Consider the following 24334-nt stretch of genomic DNA (forward strand, 5'->3'; position numbering starts at 1 on the left):
TCTGCAGGCAACAGTCAACAGTCCTAGACCCTTTTGTTTGGGAAAAAGGGAAAAATTTAACTAGTATGTGTTACTTATTCTAGGGAGAAAAAAAAACTAAATCTACTTGATTCTGAGTGTGAACAAAAACAATAGATAAAAAGAAGACAACGACAGAAACATGTTAAACCAATGTGATTTCAAAATATTGGATGATCTTATAAGCTTACGAAAAATTTGAAATCAAATAACAGTTCATATTAGCTATGACATAAGCTCATATTTGTGACATTCTTGTGCCAATTCAATTCAGAGTTGTTTATTCATATGAGCAACAAGAGTCCACATAATGACTACACCAGCTATCTCATCCTCAATACTTTAATGAACATTGACAAATGGCATAGAGCCCAAATATATGGTGGACATCATTAAACAATTTTCTTTTGACTTAACAATAAATAAGGAACAACATAAGCTCAAATTTGAATTTTTCATTCATTGCAAAGATAAGAAAGCATCAAACTATTAATGTCCACTCAAAAGATATTTGCAAAAAAAATAGGGGCCTCCTTTCAATTGAAATTGCTTGTACTTGCCTCTCTTTACAATCCTGCCGCTTTTTTCTGTTAAGCATGCATAACCAATTATGTGAAATTTTGAGAGAAAATAGATAGATTCTTTTGGTTGGGTGAGCTCTCATCCTTTCCCTTTTCTCTGGAGTGCAATGTTTTACCCTGCTCTGGCTCTGATCATTATCCGCTTCTTCTTACCCTTCATGGTGTTTCAAAATTTTCAAAACCTCCCTTCAGATTTGAGAATATGTGGATGAAGGACTCCAATTTTCTAAATCTTATTGATCAATGGTGGAAAGAAGTTAGCTTTGAGGGCTCGAGGCTTTTCTGTTTTGTGTTCAAATTAAAATGTTAAAAAGAAATTGTTACAATGGAATGCTGCTCATTTTAAGAATATTTTTGCTGTCAAAAAGGACCTGGAAGCTCAGTTAGAAGAATTGAATGAAAATGTTATTAAGGAGGGAATGTCACAAACTCTATTCTTCTAGGAAAAGCATTTGCTGGCGGAGTATGAGGATATCCTCTCCAAAGAGGAAATTTTCTGGAAACAGAAATCAAGAGAGGGCTGGATTCAAGCTGGGGATAAGAACACAAAGTATTTCCATAATGTTATGAGGATTCGGAGAAACGTAAATAAAATAACTAGGCCAGAGATTCAAGGAAACTGCACCATTGAGGACCCACATGCCATTAGAAATGAAATTTTCCAATTTTTCTCTAAGCTGCTTAATAATGAAGATGGTTATGATTTAAGAGAACAAAGGAAGTTTCTTTCTATGATCCCAAAAGTGGTCTTAGATGATCAAAACATGAAGCTCAATGAAAGCTTTTCAATGGAGGAGGTGTCAATTGCTCTAAACCAACTTCCCTCTGACAATGCCCCAGGGCCAAACGGCTTCCCGATTGGCTTCGTCAAGAAATGTTGGGAGATTCTAGGGAAAGATCTAGTGGAGGCGCTAGAATTTTCAAGAAAATCAGGCAATCTCCTAAAGGAAATTAATAATACTTTTATAGCCCTTATTCCGAAGAAAGAGAAAGCAGTCCGTTTAGGGGATTTTAGACCAATCTCTCTCTACAACACAATCTACAAAATTCTCTCAAAGGTGATGATGAACAGATTGAAACCCCTTATGGATAGCATTATTTCAGAAGAGCAAACTGGGTTTGTTCCAGAGCGTTCAATCTTAGATGGGGTAATTGTGGCCCAGGAGGTAATTCATACTCTTCAAAGTACGAACAGATCAGGTATGATATTGAAATTGGACGTATTCAAAGCTTATGATAATGTGTGCTGGCGTTTTTTATGCAAAATCTTGCAGGCTTTTGGTTTCAATAAGCAATGGATTAATTAGATCTTTGAACGCATCTCCACTCCAAGATTTTCAATTCTCATAAATGGAAAATTGAAGGGTTTTTTTTCATCTTCTAAGGGCATACGTCAAGGTTATCCAATTTCCCCTTTCCTTTTTATCATAATGGCAGAAGCCTTGGGAAGAGCCATTAAAGATAAGCACTCTAGAAAGGAATTGGAAGGTATCAAGATCACCACTAACTTTGTTGCCACTCATCAGCAATTTGTTGATGATAATCTTCTTCTTGGTGCAGCAAAATCCAAGGAAGCAGCTCAATTCCAAGAGCTCCTGTTCTCTTATGGCAAAGCTTCGGGCCAGGTAATCAATAAGAAAAAATCAAAGATCTATTTCTTCTCCACCCCACTGTCCACAAAAAATAGGATTCTGAATTTTTTTAATTGTAAGAAGGGCACTCTGCCTTGCATATATCTGGGTATTCCCATAGATAGGGGTTTGAGGAATTCGAACCTTTGGGATCCGCTGAAGATAAAAATGGATCAGAACGCTAACTCATGGAAAGGAAAGTGGCTTTCGTGGGTTGGTAGATTGATAATGCTTCAAGTAGTAATTTCAGCTGTTTCAATCTATCTAATGTCATTTTTAACTCTCTCTGTAGGAATGAACTCTTTTATCATTCAAAAATTGAGGAATTTCTTCTGGCAGAATACGAAAGAAAAGCACAAAATTGCTCTAATTGCTTGGGATAAAATTTGTAAGCCCAAGTCATTAGGAGGGCTAGGAATTCGCAACCTTCAGATCCAAAATCAGGCTTTGGGGGCCAAATTAGTTTGGAAAATGCTTATGGACCCCAAAGCAAGATGGGTAAGAATGATGCATACTAAATATATAGCAGTTGGGGAGACTCTAAATCTTTTGCAAGTTAGTATTCCTCCAAAAGGATCTCGAATTTGGAATTTTATTCTCAGGTGCAGGAATCTAATAGCAGACTTTGTCTCTTGGGATGTCTATGATGGATCATCATGCTTATTTTGGGAAGACTCTTGGGGAGGATATTCAAGCTTAGATAGTCTTATTTCTGTTCCATCCACAAGGGACTGGCTAAGACAACATTGGGGGATTTATGTTAGGGACTATGTAGAATTTTCATGGGAGAACTCTTTTCTTGGTTGGAGCTGGAAGAAACTAGATGGCCTCCCCCTTCCCTCCAATGAATTAGACCAACTTTTTGAGATCATAAAGGACAGACAACTGGTTTTCAGAGAGGGTGCAGATTCACTGATTTGGACCCCATCAAAATCAGGTCAATATAAAGCCAAGGAAGGTTATAATATTCTTGCCAATCAAGGTGCTTCTAAGGATTTGGGAATTCCCCATAAACTCTTCTGGAGCAGCAAGATTATTCCTAAAGCTAGCATCTTTGCTTGGTTCGCAGCCAAAAAAAAATTCTCATAGCAGAGAAATTCAAAAAGATGAGATTTGAGGGCCCATCTAGATGCATTCTATGTAAAGCCCATGAGGAATCAGTTGACCACCCCCTAAATTGTCCGTTTTCAGCAAAGTGCTGGAGGTGGTTATGTGCTAAACTTGGTTGGATCACAACCCTTCCAAATGACATAGTTTCACTTTTTCAAGGGTGGCCAATCAGATCCAATGATGGTATCTTGAGTCCCCTATGGGAAATGACTCCCTCTTGTCTAGTTTGGGTAATTTGGAAAGAGCGTAATAGGAGACACTTTGAAAGAAATTAGAATCAGTCCTATCCTCATTTGAGGCTTCTATTGTTGAGAATATTAATAGAAAACTAGCTCTCACTCAATGATAGAGGAAGTGCAGTTTGGATCCCCCCAAAAGTTGGTTGGTTAAAACTAAATTTTTATGGGGCTTCAAAAGGGAACCCAGGTGCTTCTAGAATTGGATGTGTGGCTAGAGACTTCAGAGGAGTTGTTAAAGGCAAGCTAGCCATGCCTGCCCCTTCGGACATTAATAACATTGCAGAATTTAAGGCTCTTTTGCTAGGTCTCATGGAGTGCTCTAAAAGAAGAATCAAGAACCTAGAAATTGAAGGGGATTCAACAATTACTATCAATGTAGTAAGATCTGCAAACTCTGTCCATGTTTGAAATTTTTTCCTGTAAGCACATCTATAGGGAAGCTAATATTGATGCGGATGTCCTTTCTAAGGTTGCTTCTGATGGGACTCCTCTTAGTTGGTGGGTTGATGATTTAAACATTTAATGGCTCTAGTGATTTAAACGGGGAGTATTTCCAAAGGCAGCAACAAACATTTATGTTTTTCATCTGATCTTTTGTTCGTTTCGGGTACCTTCTCTTGTATGGATTTTCGAATCTGAATTTGAATGAATTTACTTGTTAAGCCTTTCAACGACTTTCTCTTTTTTGAAACATGCCACCTACTTGCCCAACTGAGGCTGTGCTGGAGCTGTTGAGCTAGAAGTTGCTATTTCTTTTTAGCCAAGTCATTGCTAATCTTGATAAGACATTTGCTAAATAGATGGAGGATTTTTCTATTATGTTGGGTGCCTTTTCAGCTGCCGGTTATTAACGTCTGACATCATTAAATGATCTAGTATTGATGTGTCTCAAGAAGGATTGATGAGGTCATCGCAATCTATTATATATTTTCCAAAAGATGAAAGGGATGCCGCCATCATGGTTTGGAAAACTCGAGTTGGCTTCATGGCATAGTTCCAAGGTCTTTTCAATTAAAATCTAAACTGTGGAGAATGATCTTTCGCCACCTTTCCCCTCGGGTTTAATACTCAAGGCATTTCTCATTAATGATGGTAGGTAGGAGAGAGAATGTCGGGTGCAGTTATTTCTATTTATGCCGAGGCTTATTTTTGCTATCTTGCCTCGTTTATGCTGCTTTTTTCCATTCTTGGTTTCTCTTAGCTAGCGAGAGAGCATGTTCTTCTGGTCCTTGGTTAAAAATGGCAAAACCTTTTGGCTTCATAGTAAGGGTTTTTCCAGAACCGATTTCTTGCTTTGGGGTGGATACTCCTGTCTGAGCCGCCAAGTTTCTTTCAAAGAAATTTTGGACCAGAGACTCAAAAGACTTCTTCATAATTCAGAACCACTGGTAATCTTGGCGATCAAATTAATTCTGGGTCATGGTCACCTGAGCAGGCAGGAATATCCGAGGGATAATTCTCATATCTCTTCAAGATTCGTGGCCTCATTGCTTGATAACCAAGCTCCTAAAGTGGAGGTGATGGCTTTGACTTCTCAATTGTTTGAACAAGATGTGTTGGTGGGCTTGGATTTAGTCGTTAAATATGCCATCCTTGGTATTGGGCTCCCTTAGCCAGGGGATATGATCCTTCTCTCAGTTTTGGGAGAAACTATCCACTATTACCCTTTCCTTCTCGACCTCAAAGGCCTTGCTCTTTTGCAACATAGGGCCTTTGTAGCAATGGTAGTCAGGTTTCTTAAAGGAAATCGCTGGATGATGAACCTGAGAACCAAGATAGGGAGTACGAATTTAGAGATTTCGTTAGATTAAATGGCTTCCTCCCTCCAAAAACTAGAGCATGATGATCCGCCTGCTAGAGGAGTTGGTCATGATGCACCACAAGGGAGTCAAGGCCGTGGGCGAACGGGTGTTCCAGGCAGAAGTAGAGGTCGTCCGCGAGGCAGAGGACATGCTCAGTCTGGAGATCAAGCATAGGGTTGGAATTTGAAGCATGGATAAAGCAGATATGAATTTTTTGCTCTTAGATGTGAAATTTTAGTTTCTATGAAATTTTTTATGTGGTTTTGATGTTGATATTCTCAGACTCTTGAGGCAGTTAGGATGTTATTGAATGTTGATATTTTCAGTCTCTCAAGGCAGTTAGGATGTTTTTGAATAATCCTGGAGATCATTCCTATTTTTTGTTGTGGGATGAATATGGTTTATTCAGGGAATTTTCTATGTAATCGAATTTTTAACTTTAATACAAACTTCTTTGGCTCTGTCGTTTGTCAATAAATTTTTTTTATCTGAAATTGTGAAACAAATAGATTGGGAATCACTTGGTCTCATTGAGTCTATTTATCTTCAACATAGGACAATACAGCTACTAGACCATTACTAAATAAATCTTTAAAGAAATTCTCTTTAAGCCATTTTCGAGCTTGTTAGTAGGTAAATTAATATTTGAACGGTAGACATTGATGAAATCATCAGGTTAGTGGTGGTGGTTTAATCCAAAGAAAATTCACGACCAACAAAAACTTTTAAGAGATTTTGAATTCCCATTAGTGTATGTTCTTATATCTCCTTGTTCTAATCACACTCTAAAATTCTTGCTTCTTGCAAACTCCATCAAAAGTGTAGGATCAAACCCGTTAACCCTTTTCCATGTATTCAGAAATAAATGAAAAATAAGTAAAATAAAATAATCAAACTGAAAAGGCTGAAATTTTTAAAATTATGTACAAAATACAGTATGTTGAATGTGCAATAACAATCCATTGATTTTATAATTTATCTGCTAATCATAATATAAAGCATGATTTATAGTTCAAGTTTCATTGATTATCCAATCAAAGTTTAGTAAGTAGTATTGACTCATAGTAAGAGTAAGGATGCCAAAATAGGAAATGTGGCATCGTGCATACCAAAGTTTTAAAACTCAAACTCGCCACGGACTCAGCAAACCAAAAAATTGGACTCGGACTTGGACTCGCGAAAGACTTGGCAAATAAAAACCGTAGTTTTACAAAAAAAATAAAGAAATTAATGCATTTAGAGAACATAAGAGCCATAATTGAAACATTACACATGTAGTATGATCTCCAAACACTCAATATTTGAAATTTTATCATTCATACTCATAGTTTCAAACTTTAAAATTGTCACGCCCTTGCTGTGAGGCCTAGAGGACAATGCAATAATACACAATAAAATGCAAATAGCTTTTTTTTAAAGAAGAAATGATCTAATCATTACAATACACATCATGAACACACAAGAAAAGGATATCATATACATCAACATAAACATCATTTGAGTGTCCTCAAGGCCTCACAACGAAACAACTCATATAACAATAATCAAATATACATGAAGGAAGGAAATACTTTTACAAATAATATTACATAGTCCTGCTCAAGGAGCATGGTTCAGATTACATAACCATGAATATACAAGTGATCATAATTACATTACATGATATCACAATGGATACAACTTTCTAATACAAGGATGTCTGAAACTCTATAACTGGAGTGCAAGGTAGGTCATCAGCTTTCAACTCGAACCATCACGAACATGAAAGATCTCGTACCAAACCCAATGGGTGCGAAAAGCACTCCACCCAACCGTGTGGTACCATAAGGTCCACCCCCCGTGCTAGGAGGTATCAGTCAGACCCCAGAGATAGGAGAGAGGTAATAATCACGAAGCATTAATACAATCGCGGCTTACATGGATGCAACACTATTATATGCAAGACAAGAACAAGGATACTCAAGATTACCGATATAAGGGAACCACAAGATGACCAAGAAAATCTCGAGAACAATAACTAATACACCGGATTCGAGAGGCCCGACAAACATAGAAGAATAACCAAGAAAACCATTAGGTAAGCAACTGGGAAGAGTGTCATCACTAGGCGGTCATGGGTTACCCTGGTAGGTCTTCACTAGGCCCCGACCCCCATCCTAGGTTACCTTGGTAACCTCTCTCGACCCCTCGCCCCCATACAGCTCTAGTGGACCACACCAACCTCTCATGGAGACGAGATTGGTGGATGCCATTCCAAGCCTTTTCGTCTTACCCCGAACCTATATGAGCATTCAAGAGTAAGAGAGGCATCCAAAGCAATTATCTTGTTAAGTGTGAACTAACTACCCATTCCCAAGTCTACTATATTATGTTATCACTTATTAACATCTTCCATTGGGTTACCCTGGCGACCACTTTGGGTCCCAACCCCCAATGAAAGCCACTCTCCCATTAATGCACCTAGGAATCAAAAACCAAGATCCGATAGGAAAACACAATGAAGAAAAAACACTGAGATACCATAGCAAGGCGTTACCCTCTTGCTAGATTGAATAAAATGAAGCTCCAGAAGGATACAGGAAGGGCTAGGAATCATCATCTAGCTCCCAAAACTAACATTCAGACTGGCAACTAATTCCAAGAAAAGAACATGACCTCACAAAGAGAAAACCACAATTACCCTTCCCTGGCCTCTGGAACGAAACATAAAACCTTTGAACTGGAAGTATACCCCACAAGAACCAAAAGACCAAGACCCGATTACAAACACGCAAGTCAAAACAACAAGATACTTTCCAACAATAAAATGAACACTATTACATCCCAAAATCTATACATCAATACTACACAAAACAAATACCACATTTTCATTATTCTTACCCATTCAAAATAAAAATCTTATTACAATGAAATACATTAAGCATTACAACTAGTCATAGTCACACTTCCACATTCTTTCTTTATTATGCTAATAAAAGGAAAATTAATAATATTCAAAAACAAGTATTTCCTATTAACTAAATTCCCATTCCATTAATTAAACTAATATCTCTCTACTTCAGACTAAACATTATTCTTACTTAATGTGTATAATTGAAAAAGAAACCATTATATATATATATATATATATATATATATATATATATATATGCAAAAACTTATCGAAAACCAAACATAATCATGAAGTAGAGAATGCGATTGATGACGCTTAAGGAAATGCGTGCACAGAGGAAGCCATGGAGGCCACGGCTGGGGGTGTAACCCCATAGTCATGGCTACGCCCACTGTTGTGGGTATTACACCCCACAGTCATGGGGTACCAACGACTGTGGGTATTACACCCCACAGTTGTGGTTTATTCCCCACGGCTATGGGTTGTAAACCCATAGCTACAATCACATATAGTGAGCGATAAAATAAACACCACGACAAAATACATTTGAAAACGAAATTTCTTAATATATATGTATATAAAACACAGAAATCATCAATACACAGGCAGAGCTTCAATAATCTGAAAGTATATATATATTTTTTTCCAAGAGCTATTTAACAAAATTCCCAATTTGAATAATTTGAAAATCAAATTAAATTCTAAATCCATATAAAAAAAGAATATCAAATCTTCTTTATAGCAAACCCCATTCCAAATTCATTAAAAGCCAAAAACACACAACAAGTTTGATTAAAATTTTTAATTTAATAACTAGAATTTCCAAACAATATGTGGGTAGAATTTCCTACCTCCAAATCTCTTTCCTGGAAGAAATCTGAAGGAGTAACCAAGTCAAAAAACCACAACAGACCCTCAATGCAAAACAGAGAGATCAACAGATCCAATCCGAGAGCCACTTATATCTAATCAAACCTCAAATTTCTTTCCAGATGAATTGCAGGACGAATCCAAAATCCCCAAAGAATTTTCTTCTACATGCACCAAATAAATTTAGCAAGAGTTTTTGCCAATTTTCTTTCAAAAACCCCCAAATTTTTCAATAGATACCATTTCTCCCTAATCAATCCCCATTTTCCCTTCCAAAGTTGTAGAGAATTTTCATGGGAAAAACCTTTCTTCAAAATCCAAAGAAAAACAACACTAAAAAGCATGCTGCTGTGCCTGCCAGATTCCTCCATTAAATTTTTTTTGTAACTCATGACATGCACGGGAGCAATTAATTGCCCCACTAACAATTTTATTAACTTTATTATTATTATTATTATTATTTTTAAAGAGAGAGTGGGGAAAAGGATAATTAATTTTTTATTTTTACTTTTTTACTATAATTTAATCATTATTATTATTATTCTTTAATAGAGCAAGAATTTAAAATAAGATTCCCATGACTACTAAATTATTAAAATCCCGCATATAAATATATATATTTATTTACTTAAAATCTTAATATCTTAAAACAATAACCAATCTAATTAAATTTAAACACACATAATAACATTAATTAAACCAAGTTATAAAATGCTATATAGACTAGAATTAATTCTTTGATGTCTAAGTAATTTAATCTACACTAAAACTATTTTCATTTCATTAACTTTAGTGAATAATCACGAGTATTAAAATGCCATTAATTTGCAAGGTCAAATTCACACCAACTTACACATAGAGAGAGCAACCAAAGTTGACAACACCACACATGGGTAAACTGACATCACAAGGCTGACCACAACCTCAAGGTTACTTGACAAAAAAAAGGGTAGAATCTAGGGTTTGACTGATATCTCTGGTTCCACTTTACCATTGGGTTGATGAGTATGCTCAGACCTGCAAGTTCAGGTGGAGTCGATGCTCAGTACCTGCAGCTACATAAGCAAACGTCGAACATGTGCATATAACATATAGCATCACATCGTGAAAGAAGAATGGAAGCGACGTGGCTTGCCCATAAAGAGCAATGCGATGCTTCTCCCCTTCACCCCAAACACATCAGAGATAATAAGAAAATGTAAGATCAAGGCAGATATATATATCTAGGAGCATCAAGATAAAATTCTAACATCACAATAATATTCCATCTATAATCATCTAACACATAGAGCGAAGATATATCATATAACATCACATGCTCAAAACATCATTATTCTAACCATCCATATAACATGAAATATTAAAGTCACATAGAAATCCCGGAAGCATAGTCAAGCATCACAATCCAAAATCAAAATCGACCAACACCAAAAGGGTCGAAGCCACACATAGAAAGCTCATAAATATAAGGTCTGCCAAGTCAAAAGAGAGAGGCACTACAAAAATGTATAATAGCAGCATAAGTTTATAAATGTTTACAAAATTACATATAATGATAGGTTTAGATCTTGGAGGAGAGAAGAGAGACTATGATATAGAGTGGTAGAGAGATGGGATAGAGGAAGAGCGATAGGGAGATAGATATGTCTAAAATTTGGGGCAAATAAAGTGAATGAGATAGAGAGGGCGAGAGAATGCTAATAGGAGCCTACTGATTACTGAAATTTCACTAATTTTGAAAATTTAAAAGATCTTCTAAAACCTAGAATTTGCATTATAACTCCTAGAGATCTGAAACCACTCTCAAACATTTTGCCAATATATACATGAAATATAACTTAAAAGTATAAGTTCTTATACGTAAATGTTATATTTCATGTATATATTTTGATGAAGAGAATGAGACTGACTCGAAAAAAAAAGATTTAGATAATTTTTTGATGTGTTTTCTGGGTTGCACGAGTCTAGTCAAAAGACTCGCGAGTCCAAGCGAAAGACTCGTGTGAGTCAATTAGAAAGACTTGCGAGTCTTTCAAAAAAACTCGCCAGGACTTGCCTCGCGAGTCCATGGCGAGTCGACTCGTGGCGCCATTGGACTCGCGAGTCTGTGGCGAGTCCACGAGTTTTTAAACTATGGTGCATACTACATAGTTACATTTAGCGAGAAGCTTAGGAATTTGGAGTCATCTAGTGGATGTCTTGGAAACCACTCCCCATGATTAGAACAACTCGACTCAACTGCCTCTTGCAGTGAGTTTTTAAGAGTTTTCTAAAGTACAATTAGAATATTAATGAGGAAGCAAAATAAATAAAGATGGGTAGATAACAAGGAAAAAGAATCTTACAAAATAATAAGAATATATATGTAGCAGCTATAATTAAAAAAACAGGCCACAAGGCATGCACTTTAACTATTGTTAGGGAATGTGTAACTTTAAAAGAAGAGGCTCTTTTCAATCATAAATGACTACGTACAAGAAATATTGAGTCTGATAATATCATCAAGATATATTAATTGAACTGGTGAAGCTGGCTTTTGTCATAACAACTACTCTGCACTTTCTTAACATCCAAGTTTGAAGAACTTCTTGTAAGGGATCACAAGACTAGAAATGTGAGTCTTGTTGTGTCTCTGGACCCTGTTTGAGAAATGTTAGCTGTCTTAGGATCTCATTGTGGGTTAATGTTGGAAAGTGTGGGAGATGCACTAGCTGATTGGTTTGCTGTTGTTTGTGTGGAATATGGAAGAAGTTGCAGAATGCTTATGTCTTACATCAGTGGAGGTAAGATTGATGGAAGCATTGTCAATTTGGATTTTCCCTGATATCTGCTTGGTGCTTGGTGCTTGAAGGTTAGAATCTTCTGAGCAAATAAGGGCAGGCACCTTTTGTTCTTGACACTTGAAGAAGAAAGACAGATTTTTGCCCTAATATCTGATTAAGCAAGAGCACTTCTGTTGGATATCATATCGATCAGGTATCTCAAAATGAAGTGCTCCTCAATCTCCACCTTTTATAAAGTGCAAAGTTTTCAAAGGGATAGGGTGTTTGCTTCAGCATGAGGATGGTCGAAGCATACTTTTCAAGAGTGAATCTAATGGTGTGTGGCATATGTTGCTGCAGATATTGTGGATGTGCGGTACACTTTCCAAAAATTTGTCAGAAGTGTTTTGTGTAAAATGCCAACTTGGGCCAATTAATCTGGATGAATTTCCTATAAATATCCTCTCTAATATCAAGTGACGTATAAGTAAACTATATATCTTATTTGTGAAGAATACATGGTTAAGGTTTTCTTTGCTTAAATTTCAACTTCAAGCATAGACAGGATCAACTTATTCTCCATGTCTAACTGGAAGTCTATTTTATGATGCTATCTTTTTGTAACAAAAATGAATATTTGACATTTTTTCTCCATTTTGTGGATGCAATGTGCTTTCTATGGGCAATAAAAATTGACGTGCAAACCTATTTAGTTGTAATATATACTATTTGTTTTCCATATTAATTCTTTTCCTTAGACTAGAGACGACAGCAGCAATCGGACACGAGTATCTATGCCTGTATTATATTGTGTCAATTTTTATTTTCTTATTACTGACCATCTTAAATGAGACTGCTAAACAGTGTTCTTTGTTTTTTGCAGAAGTACATGCCACTCTTGGCTGATGCATTTTCACATGTGCTTGTTGATGTTAGTAGTATCAAGGCATTATGCTGTCGCTGGTATCCAAAAGGTATCTTCTTTGATGCTTGATTTTTCTTTTACCATGTTCTCATGCTTCGGGAGGATCCCTGTTTTCTATGCTAGGATATTTACATGGATATCTAATGATGAAAGACTGATTATATATTGGAAATTTGCACAGAACATATTTGTGTCCTAACAATAATGAGATTGATTTTCCTGCCTGAGATCATGCCTTTTGCCCTGAGTTTCAACAGTCCGCAATGGTCTATTTAGAGTGTCAGTTATGATGGCAAGGGCTAAATGGAGAGGGATTTCAGGGAGAGTTTCAGCTCTAGTTATTTGTTTCTGGTCTCTCTTACCACATTTCTTTGTTCTGTGTTCAATTTGTTTTCTTACAATGTTTGACAAGTTCAGCATATTAGAGCATCTTAAGCATGCAGCAATATCATCGGAGAGGGTACTGCTGATATTGGGAATTTAGGGCATTTAAGTTCATACATTATATTATCCTTCCAGATTTCTTAATGGGAACTGTAGAACTGCAATCATAGTACTAAGATCTTTTTTAATGGAAGATCTCATGTTTGTAAAACGTGGTCCTGTATTGACTTGAAAGATCCCTGACTAGAAATCTGATCCAATCTGCTGTTTGTTTACAAATTCAAATTCAGGAGTCCAATGCCTGCCTGGATGAGCTCCGTTTATTGACCCAAAATGCATTAACTACTGAAACGGAAGCTTTCAATGCACTACAACAGCTCCAATGAGCTTTATTTGACTAATAATGAATTACCAAAACAAAATATGAGAAGAAATAGCAAGTCAGCTAAGAATTCCAAAATGTTGCCAGTCAAGATTCCCAAATTGTGACCTTTTTCCCCAATGATTTGCTGCTGCTTCTCAGGTCTGATATTTTCTTCCCTCCAAACCTACTGTGATCTCTTATTTAGACCCCAACAATGAAATCACAAGCAATTCTAATTATCTAAACCCTCCAATTATTTTATTTGTGTTCCACAGGCAAGAGAGGTGGTACAGCACAGCTGGAGTAGTATGGCCTGCATTTAATGGCATAAAAACTGATGGAAATAACCTGCAACCTGCCCAGGTCTGCTGTCTTAGGTCTGCCGATGCCAATGGATGAAAGTTTTCACTGATTCTAACCCCTGTTGGTCAGATTCGAACCTTGTGTGCTACGTGGGAATGCTGGGGGTGAGGGGTGTCGTCCACACCTTCAGCCAATGGAGGATTTTCTCCCTCTTCAGGCTCCCAAACCTGTATTCTCTGCTGCAACCCATGCAAACCAAGAAGATGTCATAAAAAATGAAATAGAATCAAAAAGTATTTCCAAAAACCCACGACTTCCTCCTTTATTCACCTTTACCCTAAACGTATCACAAAGGCATCTCCCAAAGATTCCATTGGAATCTCTCTCTCTCAAACTTGGCGCCTAGCTAGGAGGGTGAATTCATCATGATAAAAGTTACCACCTTTTAAGCTATATTATTTGCCTAGGGAATCGGACCGAGGGGTGAAATTAAGTTGTGACTTAAATAAGTTACTTTTATTAATATTTTCTATTTATAGAAAAAGTAACTTATAATTTTTTATAAGCTTTATTAGCTTATAATATAAACTTTATTAAATAATTCTTCACTAGGCTCCAATAATTGACTAAGTATAGCTCCTCTTGGTGAATCCAACATCTCCTAACCCCATCATTTGTTTCCGGAGATGACTAACAGGCAAATCTAGCTTCTCGAGATATCACTAAAAAAATGGGGACATTACAGTCCTCCCTTCCTGGGATTGCTTGCCCTTAAGCAACATCAAGCATCCTACTGCTCCACTCTGATAAAAAATTTCTATCACAACAATACCTGGATCCCATACGAAGATAAAGAACCCGATGAAGATGCTGAAGTAGGAGAATATGACATCACATAAGTTATCAAACATACTGTCAAACCAATACCAATCCACGTAATACACCCCTGACTCTGTCTCTATCTCCAAAATACACCACTGAACACTACCATACTGCTGAAAAACTGGTGTACACCCTGCCAAATCAACAAGTGCCAAACGGTCCTTACCAGGACAGTCAGTAATCCCTCCAAAACCAAGGAAGAGGTAATCACCAATCAGCAAGGATATTGCTGTCATGTGAAGTGGAGTTGGTGACCAATCCACAGGTGAGTGATGGATACCTTCCACTATCATCAAAGGCACCTCTTGAGTAGCTGGCCTACTAAAAGTATCATCAATCACAACTTTATTCTCATTAAAGGAGCAATCAGCAACTGAGTTTTCAGAAGTAGACAAATCTTGTCCATCATTCAATAAAGGATAGTGAAGGTCATGAATGTGTAGGAGATTTTGCTTAGCTTGTTGGGCTAACAATTTGGCATGTCGTGCTCTTACCAACCAATCCTCATTCAACCTCTGGGATTGTTCTATATCAGCTGTTCCAAAGTGCACAAAATCTGATTTACTACAAACTGCATTAATATTAGCTTCCAACCAACATGAGGTCATTCTTTTAGGCTTGCCATCCGTTGTAGCTCTCAACACCACTTCCTTCCCATCCACTGAGAACTCTAACTGCATCTTATGATAATCAAATGTATACCTACCAATGGATTGTAGCCATTGCATACCAAGAACTACATCATATTGCTCTATCGGTATCACATATAAATCATCAGTCAAGAGATAAGTTCCTAAATGAAGGCTAAGTTGAGGAATTCTCATAGTGCAACTCAAGGTATTACCACTAGCAGCTGCCACTCTAAATCCTAAAAATTTCTCATCCTGTAATCCAAATTTCTCTATAGTCTGCTCGCTAAGGAAGTTGTAAGTAGCACCAGTATCTACCAAGAAATCCACTGGCTGCCCCCTAAGAGTTGCTTTCAACCGAAAGGGGTAATACCAAGGTACTCTGGACAATGAGGCAATCGTAATGTTGGCAGAAGCCAATGTATCCTCATCACCTATACCCTGCATCTGCTCATCCTCACCATCAGAAAAGACCTCTATAAGATGTGCCTTGCCTTTTCCAAGGCATCTATGATCTGGTTTCCATGGCTCCTTGCATGAGAAACACAATTTCTTCCTCCTTAATTCGTTCCGTGATTCATGATCCATCTTAGGAGGAGGTGGTGCACTGGGTAACTGTGAAGATGAACTCTGAGAAGGTTTAGAACCTTAAGAAGATTTCCTCTTCTGCTGAAATGTAGAGGGTGGAGGTGTGGTGTCCAAGTCCAAGGTAAGCTGTATAGCCTCCTGCAAAGTCTTAGGCTTCAAAGCCTTGACCAAACCACAATATCTCTCTTGAAGACCCTCTATGAAAAACATCACTACCCTCCTGTCAGGCATCTCAGGGACCATCACTCCTATACGCTGAAATTCATTAATATATGTATCCACATGTCCTGACTGTTTCAGGAGAGATAAATCCTTGTAATAAAGTTCCACATCTTTCCTGTCAAATCTGGAAATTAGCCTCTCTGTGACCTCTGCGCATGAATGAATAAGAGTGTGATTTTGCGTGACCAATCCATGGTGCCACCAGTCATATGCGACACCCTCCAAATGTAGGATAGCAATCTGAATGGCCTCATTTTCAGCCATGGGTTTCAAGGAGAGGTATATATCTAGCTTGTGAACCCACACATGTGCACTAGTGGAACCGCTGCCATCAAAAGTGGATAAAATCAGCTTATTTGTAGCCTTCTTCAGATCATTATTCCACTGTTGTCTGGGTCCCCTGTCATTCTGTCCCCTCATGGAATCACGGCGCTGCATACAATATTGATGCAATGGGAATGCATCTCTAACATGTGCTGGTAGACGTGCCCACTCATCGCTGGCAGCCATAACTGTGTCCTGGAAGGTGATTCCATTTTGAGGCTCAGCCAATGGTGGTACATCTCTCGGAGTGAACCGTGGAAGCATAGGCCTATTCGCTGTCCTAGTATGGGTCCTGTCCCTCCGTGGTGAGATGGATGTATTACTCAGGGAAGATGGAATTCTACTACTGCCCCTACTTCTTGAAGCTGATACTGTCCTGCTATGGCTCTTGTGCCTTCCCCTATTATTTCCCAAATCCATTTTGTCAAGAGTGTCCTGTAACCTGTTGATTGCGTCAACAATTCTTGGTTGAGCTTCAGCCAAGCTCCTCATAATCTCATCAGGATTGAGTGGAATCTGTCTCTCCTGTCTGGGTGGGCTCCTCTATCCTTTAGGTATATCACCCATATTAGTATCAAAGGGTGGTTCTGTGACAAAATTTAAATCCACTCTAGGTCTCTTGCATGTGTAATATCTGTAGGTACCAAATCTGCCCCGCTGCATAGAATTACTCTGATGACCCTCAGGTTGGCAGGATCATCGCTCTGATACCACTGAAAGATCCTTGACTAGAAATCTGATCCAATTTGCTGTTTGTTTACAAATTCAAATTCAGGAGTCCAATGCCTGCCTGGATGAGCTCCGTTTATTGACCCAAAATGCATTAACTACAGAAACGGAAGCTTTCAATGCACTACAACAGCTCCAATGAGCTTTATTTGACTAATAATGAATTACCAAAACAAAATATGAGAAGAAATAGCAAGTCAGCTAAGAATTCCAAAATCTTGCCAGGCAAGATTCCCAAATTGTGACCTTTTTCCCCAATGATTTGCTGCTGCTTCTCAGGTCTGATATTTTCTTCCCTCGAAACCTACTGTGATCTCTTATTTAGACCCCAACAATGAAATCACAAGCAATTCTAATTCTCTAAACCCTCCAATTATTTTATTTGTGTTCCACAGGCAAGAGAGGTGGTACGGCACAGCTGGAGTAGTAAGGCCTGCATTTAATGGCATCAAAACTGATGGAAATAACCTGCAAATTGCCCAGATCTGCTGTCTTAGGTCTGCCGATGCCAATGGATGAAAGTTTTCACTGATTCTAACCCCTGTTGGTCAGATTCGAACCTTGTGTGCTACGTGGGAATGCTGGGGGTGACGGGTATCGTCCACACCTTCAGCCAATGGAGGATTTTCTCCCTCTTCAGGCTCCCAAACCTGTATTCTCTGCTGCAACCCGTGCAAACCAAGAAGATGTCATAAAAAATGAAATAGAATCAAAAAGTATTTCCAAAAACCGACGACTTCCTCCTTTATTCACCTTTACCCTAAACGTATCACAAAGGCATCTACCAAAGATTCCATTGGAATCTCTCTCTCTCTCTCTCAAACTTGGCGCCTAGCTAGGAGGGTGAATTCATCATGATAAAAGTTACCACCTTTTAAGTTATATTATTTGCCTAGGGAATCGAACCAAGGGGTGAAATTAAGTTGTGACTTAAATAAGTTAATTTTATTAATATTTTCTATTTATAGAAAAAGTAACTTATAATCTTTTATAAGCTTTTATTAGCTTATAATCTAAACTTTATTAAATAATTCTTCACCAGGCTCCAATAATTGACCAAGTATAGCTCCTTCTGGTGAATCTCCTAACCCCATCATTTGTTTGCGGAGATGACTAACAGGCAAATCTAGATTCTTGAGATATCACTAGAAAAATGGGGACATTATATGACTAGCAAATATAATTTCATAGTGATGGCCATTATTAGATTGACAAAAATGACATCACCTAGAAGACACTTATCTTGAATAGAATTTGCAATTTCTGCCTCTATACATACTATATTGTCAAAGAGATGGCTACTTAATAACAGTTAGTGTTACCAGTCATTGCTAAATGTCAGTTTCTTTTTGGGGTCTGTAGGACCTAAATATGATATTAGGATTAGTAAACAATCCTTTGCTTGCCACAGTATGTCTCCAAAAAAGAACCAATAAAATACATTGTCCTTGGATAAAAGCAACCTATGCTTTCTACATAACAGTCACTAACTTGCCCACGGAGCTTGATTTCATCAATAGAAAATTAAGCACATTCTTCATTAATTCTTTAAATTTTTTGGCGACCCTTGTCAATATTTGGTTGGGTTACAAGCATGATTTGAAGGAAATGCCATACATCTGTAGCATATGTATTCTTGGTGGAATGGTATCTTATAGTTATCATCAACTGAGAATCAGACAATCAGTATGTTACATTTATAAACCTACAAACATCAACATATACAGAAGAGTCCATTCATCAAATGCATGTGCATTTCTGTGCATGTGCACATACAAACACACATATGAATGTGCCAAACATATTTTATATCCAAAAATTACATAGGCGGAGCACAAGAGACGAATAGTCCATAACTTGCCCCTAATTTAAGTTCAATAATAACACACATGAATACTGAGATGTAATATGAATCTGTATTAGTAGAAAATTTTATCATCCAAATTATTAATGGGACAAATTAATAATAAGTGAAACAATTTTTTTCAGAAGCAACTATTTCTCACCAGTGATGAATGTGATCTGTTGAGAGTAATTATGATGGTCACGGGCTATCTTTAGTGAATTCTTTGCAAATGGTTCTAGATTTTTTCTTATTTGGTATTTCTTCAGGGCTAGAATTCTTACTTGACCATCTTCCATGAGCAATATTATTCAATAACAGAGTTAAGCATCCTATCCCGCAATACTTTTTTATGTAACTTGACTGTTGAAGTTTTTCAATGTGGTTCCTAGGGTACATGTTATGGTAGTCAGGATATTGATAGTTTACAATCTCACCTACTCATGGACTCCTTGAGGTCCCTATCTAGACAACCACATCTCCATAGTATTTGAGCATACTTGTTGCATTGGCGATAATGATTTATGTTGCAAAATTCTCCGTGGCATCCATTAATGTACAACTAATGGTCTCATATTCACAGTAAAAGTTAGAAACCAAATAATTATAGCTACAATGAGTTTGTTGAGTCATATTATGCCTCAACCTTGAAAAAATAAACAGCATATAAAAATATTGGACGACCTTATTTTGACATGCCTCATGAAATGGCCAACCTGAACCAAAAATAGATTTAATTTTCTAATATCTTCCCATAAAATTTACCTAGGTAGGATAAACTATGACAAACAACTCACAACTAACAATGGTTCACAAATAAACATGATTATGCATCCTCTACAATGTTGAGTTAGAGCTCTTCTGTCCTTGAACATTATTTTTGGATTGATCCAAGCCTTTTCATCGTCTTTGTTATCTTCATAATCTTCAAGTTCTTGAAAGGTAACATCTCATGACATGCCTCATGAAATGGCCAACTTGAACCAAAAATAGATTTAATTTTCTAATAACTTCCCATAAAATTTACCTAGGTAGGATAAACTATCACAAACTGTTAGTTTTAGGATCAGATTAATAGCAAAAACAAAATTCAACACAATGAACGGCATAAACATCAAGATACCCTGGGAAAACCTTCCTCTTGAAGGTGAAAAACCCAGCCACACAAATCTCTAGTTCTATTTATTAGATCTGAGTATAATCTTACAAAGTAGCTTCACTCCTTGAAGCACTATGCACCCATCAATTCACCTTACAAGGTAATATATAATATTCGTATTATAAACTTCAGATATGAATTCAAATATATGAATCTTGAACTGTCAAGATCAAATATGTATTCGATCTGCTGTAGGTATACAATCTGCTGTGTGCATACAATCTACTGAATGTATCGGCAATCTCCCTAGTATATATGATGTGATTGAACTCGCTGTGTATACCTCCAATCTGCTTATGTATATTCAGAATTTGCTGTGTGTTGTATTGATCTGCCTGAGTACGTATTGTGCCCTGTCACGATAATGAGGAATACCAGTCTCCTTCTGTGTATATGAGGTTCGAACTTCTTGCTGAGTACATATTCGAATGTCTTTTATCTGCTTGCATATATCTCTGTTCTGCTGTGTCATATTATTTTCCACCATATGTAATTCGTACGTTAGTCACCAATGAAGGAAAGCATGTGTTATATTCGCTGATAGGAGATGACCTTCAAGAGTTGTCTCTCCTTAGAGAGATACGACTGCTCATAAAGTAACGCACCCTTCCAATATGGGGTGGCGGACTTTCATGAGTTGGTCATAAACAAACATTAATAATAGTCTAATCGATTATACACATATCGATTAACAATAACATTACTTGCATATTAATTTGCTTATAAGGTGACGGCTCAAGTAATTGTCTAAGGCCGAAGGCCACTTAGACAATTAAGTTAACTCTGTTGGCCCAGAAGGAGTCCGACCAAAGCTACCATATCATCAACACAAACAACTCACAACTAACAATTGTTCACAAATAAACATGATTATGCATCCTCTACAATGTTGAGTTAGAGCTCCTGTCCTTGAACATTATTTTTGGATTGATCCAAGCCTTTTCATCATCTTTGTTATCTTCATAATCTTCAAGTTCTTGAAAGGTAACATCTCATGCATGCTGAAGCTGAGCCTTTTTCCTATTTTCAAGGGCTGAGATTATTGTTTTATGAACCTCCTCCAGCCGAGGAGCGACTTTTTAATATGTGTTGGTATATCTGAACTGCTATTTGAGAATTGCAATAGTCGGTTGAGCTTTTGGAGTTTCTCCTTGGAGTGAAAATTGCAATGATATGTGTTAGATTGTTGGACAAAAAGTATCAGACTCGTACCTGTTACAACAATGATTCATCAAATAATTTGTTCTCTTGCAGTGTTTACTTTGATTCTTGTGCCAGTGATTTGTCATATAGTAATATACACATGGATCTCCAAACATGATTCTGCTAGGTAACGTGTTAATATACCAACTAATATTCTCCTGGAGATAATAAGGAATTCATATAACATGGCCACCATTGATTGATTTTCTTCTTTTTGTTGAATTTCAGCCTTCAAGCATTCAATGTGAGCTTGTTGCTGACTTACCTAGCCATGTAATATTCATGGTGACAAACTTTAACTTCTAAACAGTCTATTTTGGAGCAAATCTAAATGTTGTATACTTTGTTGCCTTTATTTTTTTTTCGCTTTCTGAAAAAATGGCAGTGTAATCACTCGATATAACAGTTTTGATATGCTCTTCCTCATACACGGCCTTAAGACAATGATTAACGTGCTTTTTGATAGGAAATCTGTACATATGTTTTCCACGGCACCCTGGATAACAACTTTTCTAGCATAGTTGATGCCTGTAGTTCAGTAGCAATCATGATAAAACTCAAGTTTTGACCTCCATTTGCAATTTGATTGAAGGAGATAAACAATCTTCTAAGCTGTGGATCACTGAGAAATCACATGCTGCTTGTCGTTTCCCATATTTCTGAGTAAGACACATCATCTATACCCTTAACATCAATTGCATTACCATTACTTCATCAAATTATCCTAATGGAAGTTTTGAAATATCCTCCTGCCATACATGATATTCTTAAAATCACCTAAATCAAGGCACCCACATCAAACACAGAACTTTGTTGTAGAGTTTCGCAGGGATGGAGAATCTTTCTGAATACAGTCTATCTTTTTGTGAAAGAAACTTATATGGCTCCTCTTTGAAACTTTGCGTGTATTTCCTCTTAATGTGGAAGAAGTAAAAACTGAAATATCTCCCTAAAATGAATAACAACCAAATTTTTTGTAGCCACAACCTCTATGAATGGTTTGTAATGACTAATGTCATTTAGCCTTGTAAATGCTCCAGCTATCTTTACAAGAGTGGAGAAATGTAATATTCCAACTTTGCCTTTAGGAATTCACCTTTGTGGTCGTCAACAACACATAAGTTTGTAGAAAGAACAAAGTGGAACACATGGAGCATCTAGACGGAGCCATAGAACTCCTTTAAGAAAATAACTTATATGCTACATTGTTCAAATGTGATTTCTTAAGAAATGGGTTAAATATATAGGACACATGATATTTGATAGAGGAAAAATGGTAGACCATAAGGAAATTGAAGTATGTTGAGACAGGAAAGTGCCAACCAACTTCCATGAAAAAAATTTACTAGATTTTACAAAATTCTACAGAAGATTTGTTGATGAAATAGCCTAACTAATGCAACTTTGCAAAAGTTACTTGAAAAATTTAAATATTTGAATGGATCTATAGAGTACAAGAATTGTTAATTACTGTCAAGAAATTGTCTAGCAAAAGCCTTTATTTTGATCTCACTTGACCGTCAAGCCATTTACAATTTATGTAGATGCTAGTTAGCATGCCATAGAAGCATTTTTTGCCCATTTTAAGAGCGAGGATTCAGGAACATTATGTACTTGTCAAGAGAAAATCTGTTAGGTCAACCTTCAATTAGAACAAAAGGAGCCATATTGGTAGCTCAAATGATTTTGTCAAAATGTTTCGTTTTGACCTTATGCTTCAAGTATGTTTCACTAAGTTTTCTTTGAACTTGTGCTTCAATTTTTCACATTCTTTGATGATAAGCAGTAAATTTTTAAATTGTCAGTGCTTAAGCATCAAGAAAATCTGAAACTTATGAAGAAGCAAACATATCACATGCAGCAGGGAAAGATCAACATGACAGTCTATGCTGTGTATTGAGCTGCAGACAGGGCGTCCAAAAGCGAGGGCTAGTTGGCCACAGCCTTCAAATGTATGCTTATTGTTATTAATAAGCAAAATGTAAAATGAAGAAATGAATCGACATACTGAGATGAATATGTTCAAGGCCATCTGATGGCAGTGTGAGGGGAATCTGCTACCAGCCATAGTTCAGAAAGTAGAAAACCCACTCTGTTGCTAGTTGAGTTTCACTTCCCCCTCATGAAGGAAACGAGTAGTACATAAAAGCTGACAATGGACTGCATTGCTTTTGAGTTTTCAATGAGCTCGCAGACTTTTTTTTTTTTTTTTTTAACTAGTTATTGATCTCAGTGCTTTGCAAGTCATACATAATATTCTATCAATTGGTGAATTCAATTGTGAACTATTTCTTATATGTATGTTTTTCCTTTGCTGCAACAGATGCAGAAAGAGCTCCTGCTAAGAAGAAATCACATCGGGCCCGTGAAGATATCAAAGAAAGCATAACTGAGCTCAAGTATTTGAAGCAAACCATTTTCAAGGCCTCGAAAAGATGACTGAAACCAAAATTCATTTGGTAGTGATAGATCGGAATATCTTGCTATGCCAAAAGTAGGCATTATGCCATTCCTTGTGATCTGTACTACTGGTTGACTTGTTATTGGTGAATGAGGGGTATTAAGGTTTCTTATAATTATTTCTGATTAAAACCTGATGTAACTCAGTTCTCAACAACAATTGGTATGTGCATCGTGCCATTTAAAAAGAAGTGACTTGGATTGGGATACAAATATTCTTTTTAACGGTACACATCTATTGAACTTATGATGAATAGATGATTTAGTAACATAGACCAGAAGCCTCAGTGGACATTCAAAGTCATCAACAGCAATTTATGTTCTAGCGTATTTCCATTTGTCTATTATAGTCTCCTTGGCGATGATAACATTGCTTCTTGAAACATGATTCATGTTAACGATTAATAGAGGTA

The 24334-nt window shown here is 37.0% G+C and overlaps 1 protein-coding gene across 1 annotated transcript in view; it reads left to right on the forward strand.

Annotated features, from left to right (window-relative positions):
* LOC131063646 (oligoribonuclease) overlaps positions 1-24334 on the forward strand; it is a 38474-nt gene extending 14140 nt beyond the window's left edge. Inside the window, exons 6-7 of the mRNA XM_057997545.2 lie at positions 12790-12880; positions 23785-24334. Coding sequence (XP_057853528.1) covers positions 12790-12880; positions 23785-23900 — 207 coding nt within the window. The 3' untranslated portion in view covers positions 23901-24334. The remainder of the gene's footprint in view (positions 1-12789; positions 12881-23784) is intronic.

This window comes from Cryptomeria japonica, chromosome 4 (assembly GCF_030272615.1).
Source record: "Cryptomeria japonica chromosome 4, Sugi_1.0, whole genome shotgun sequence".
In the NCBI taxonomy this organism is placed as follows: domain Eukaryota; kingdom Viridiplantae; phylum Streptophyta; class Pinopsida; order Cupressales; family Cupressaceae; genus Cryptomeria; species Cryptomeria japonica.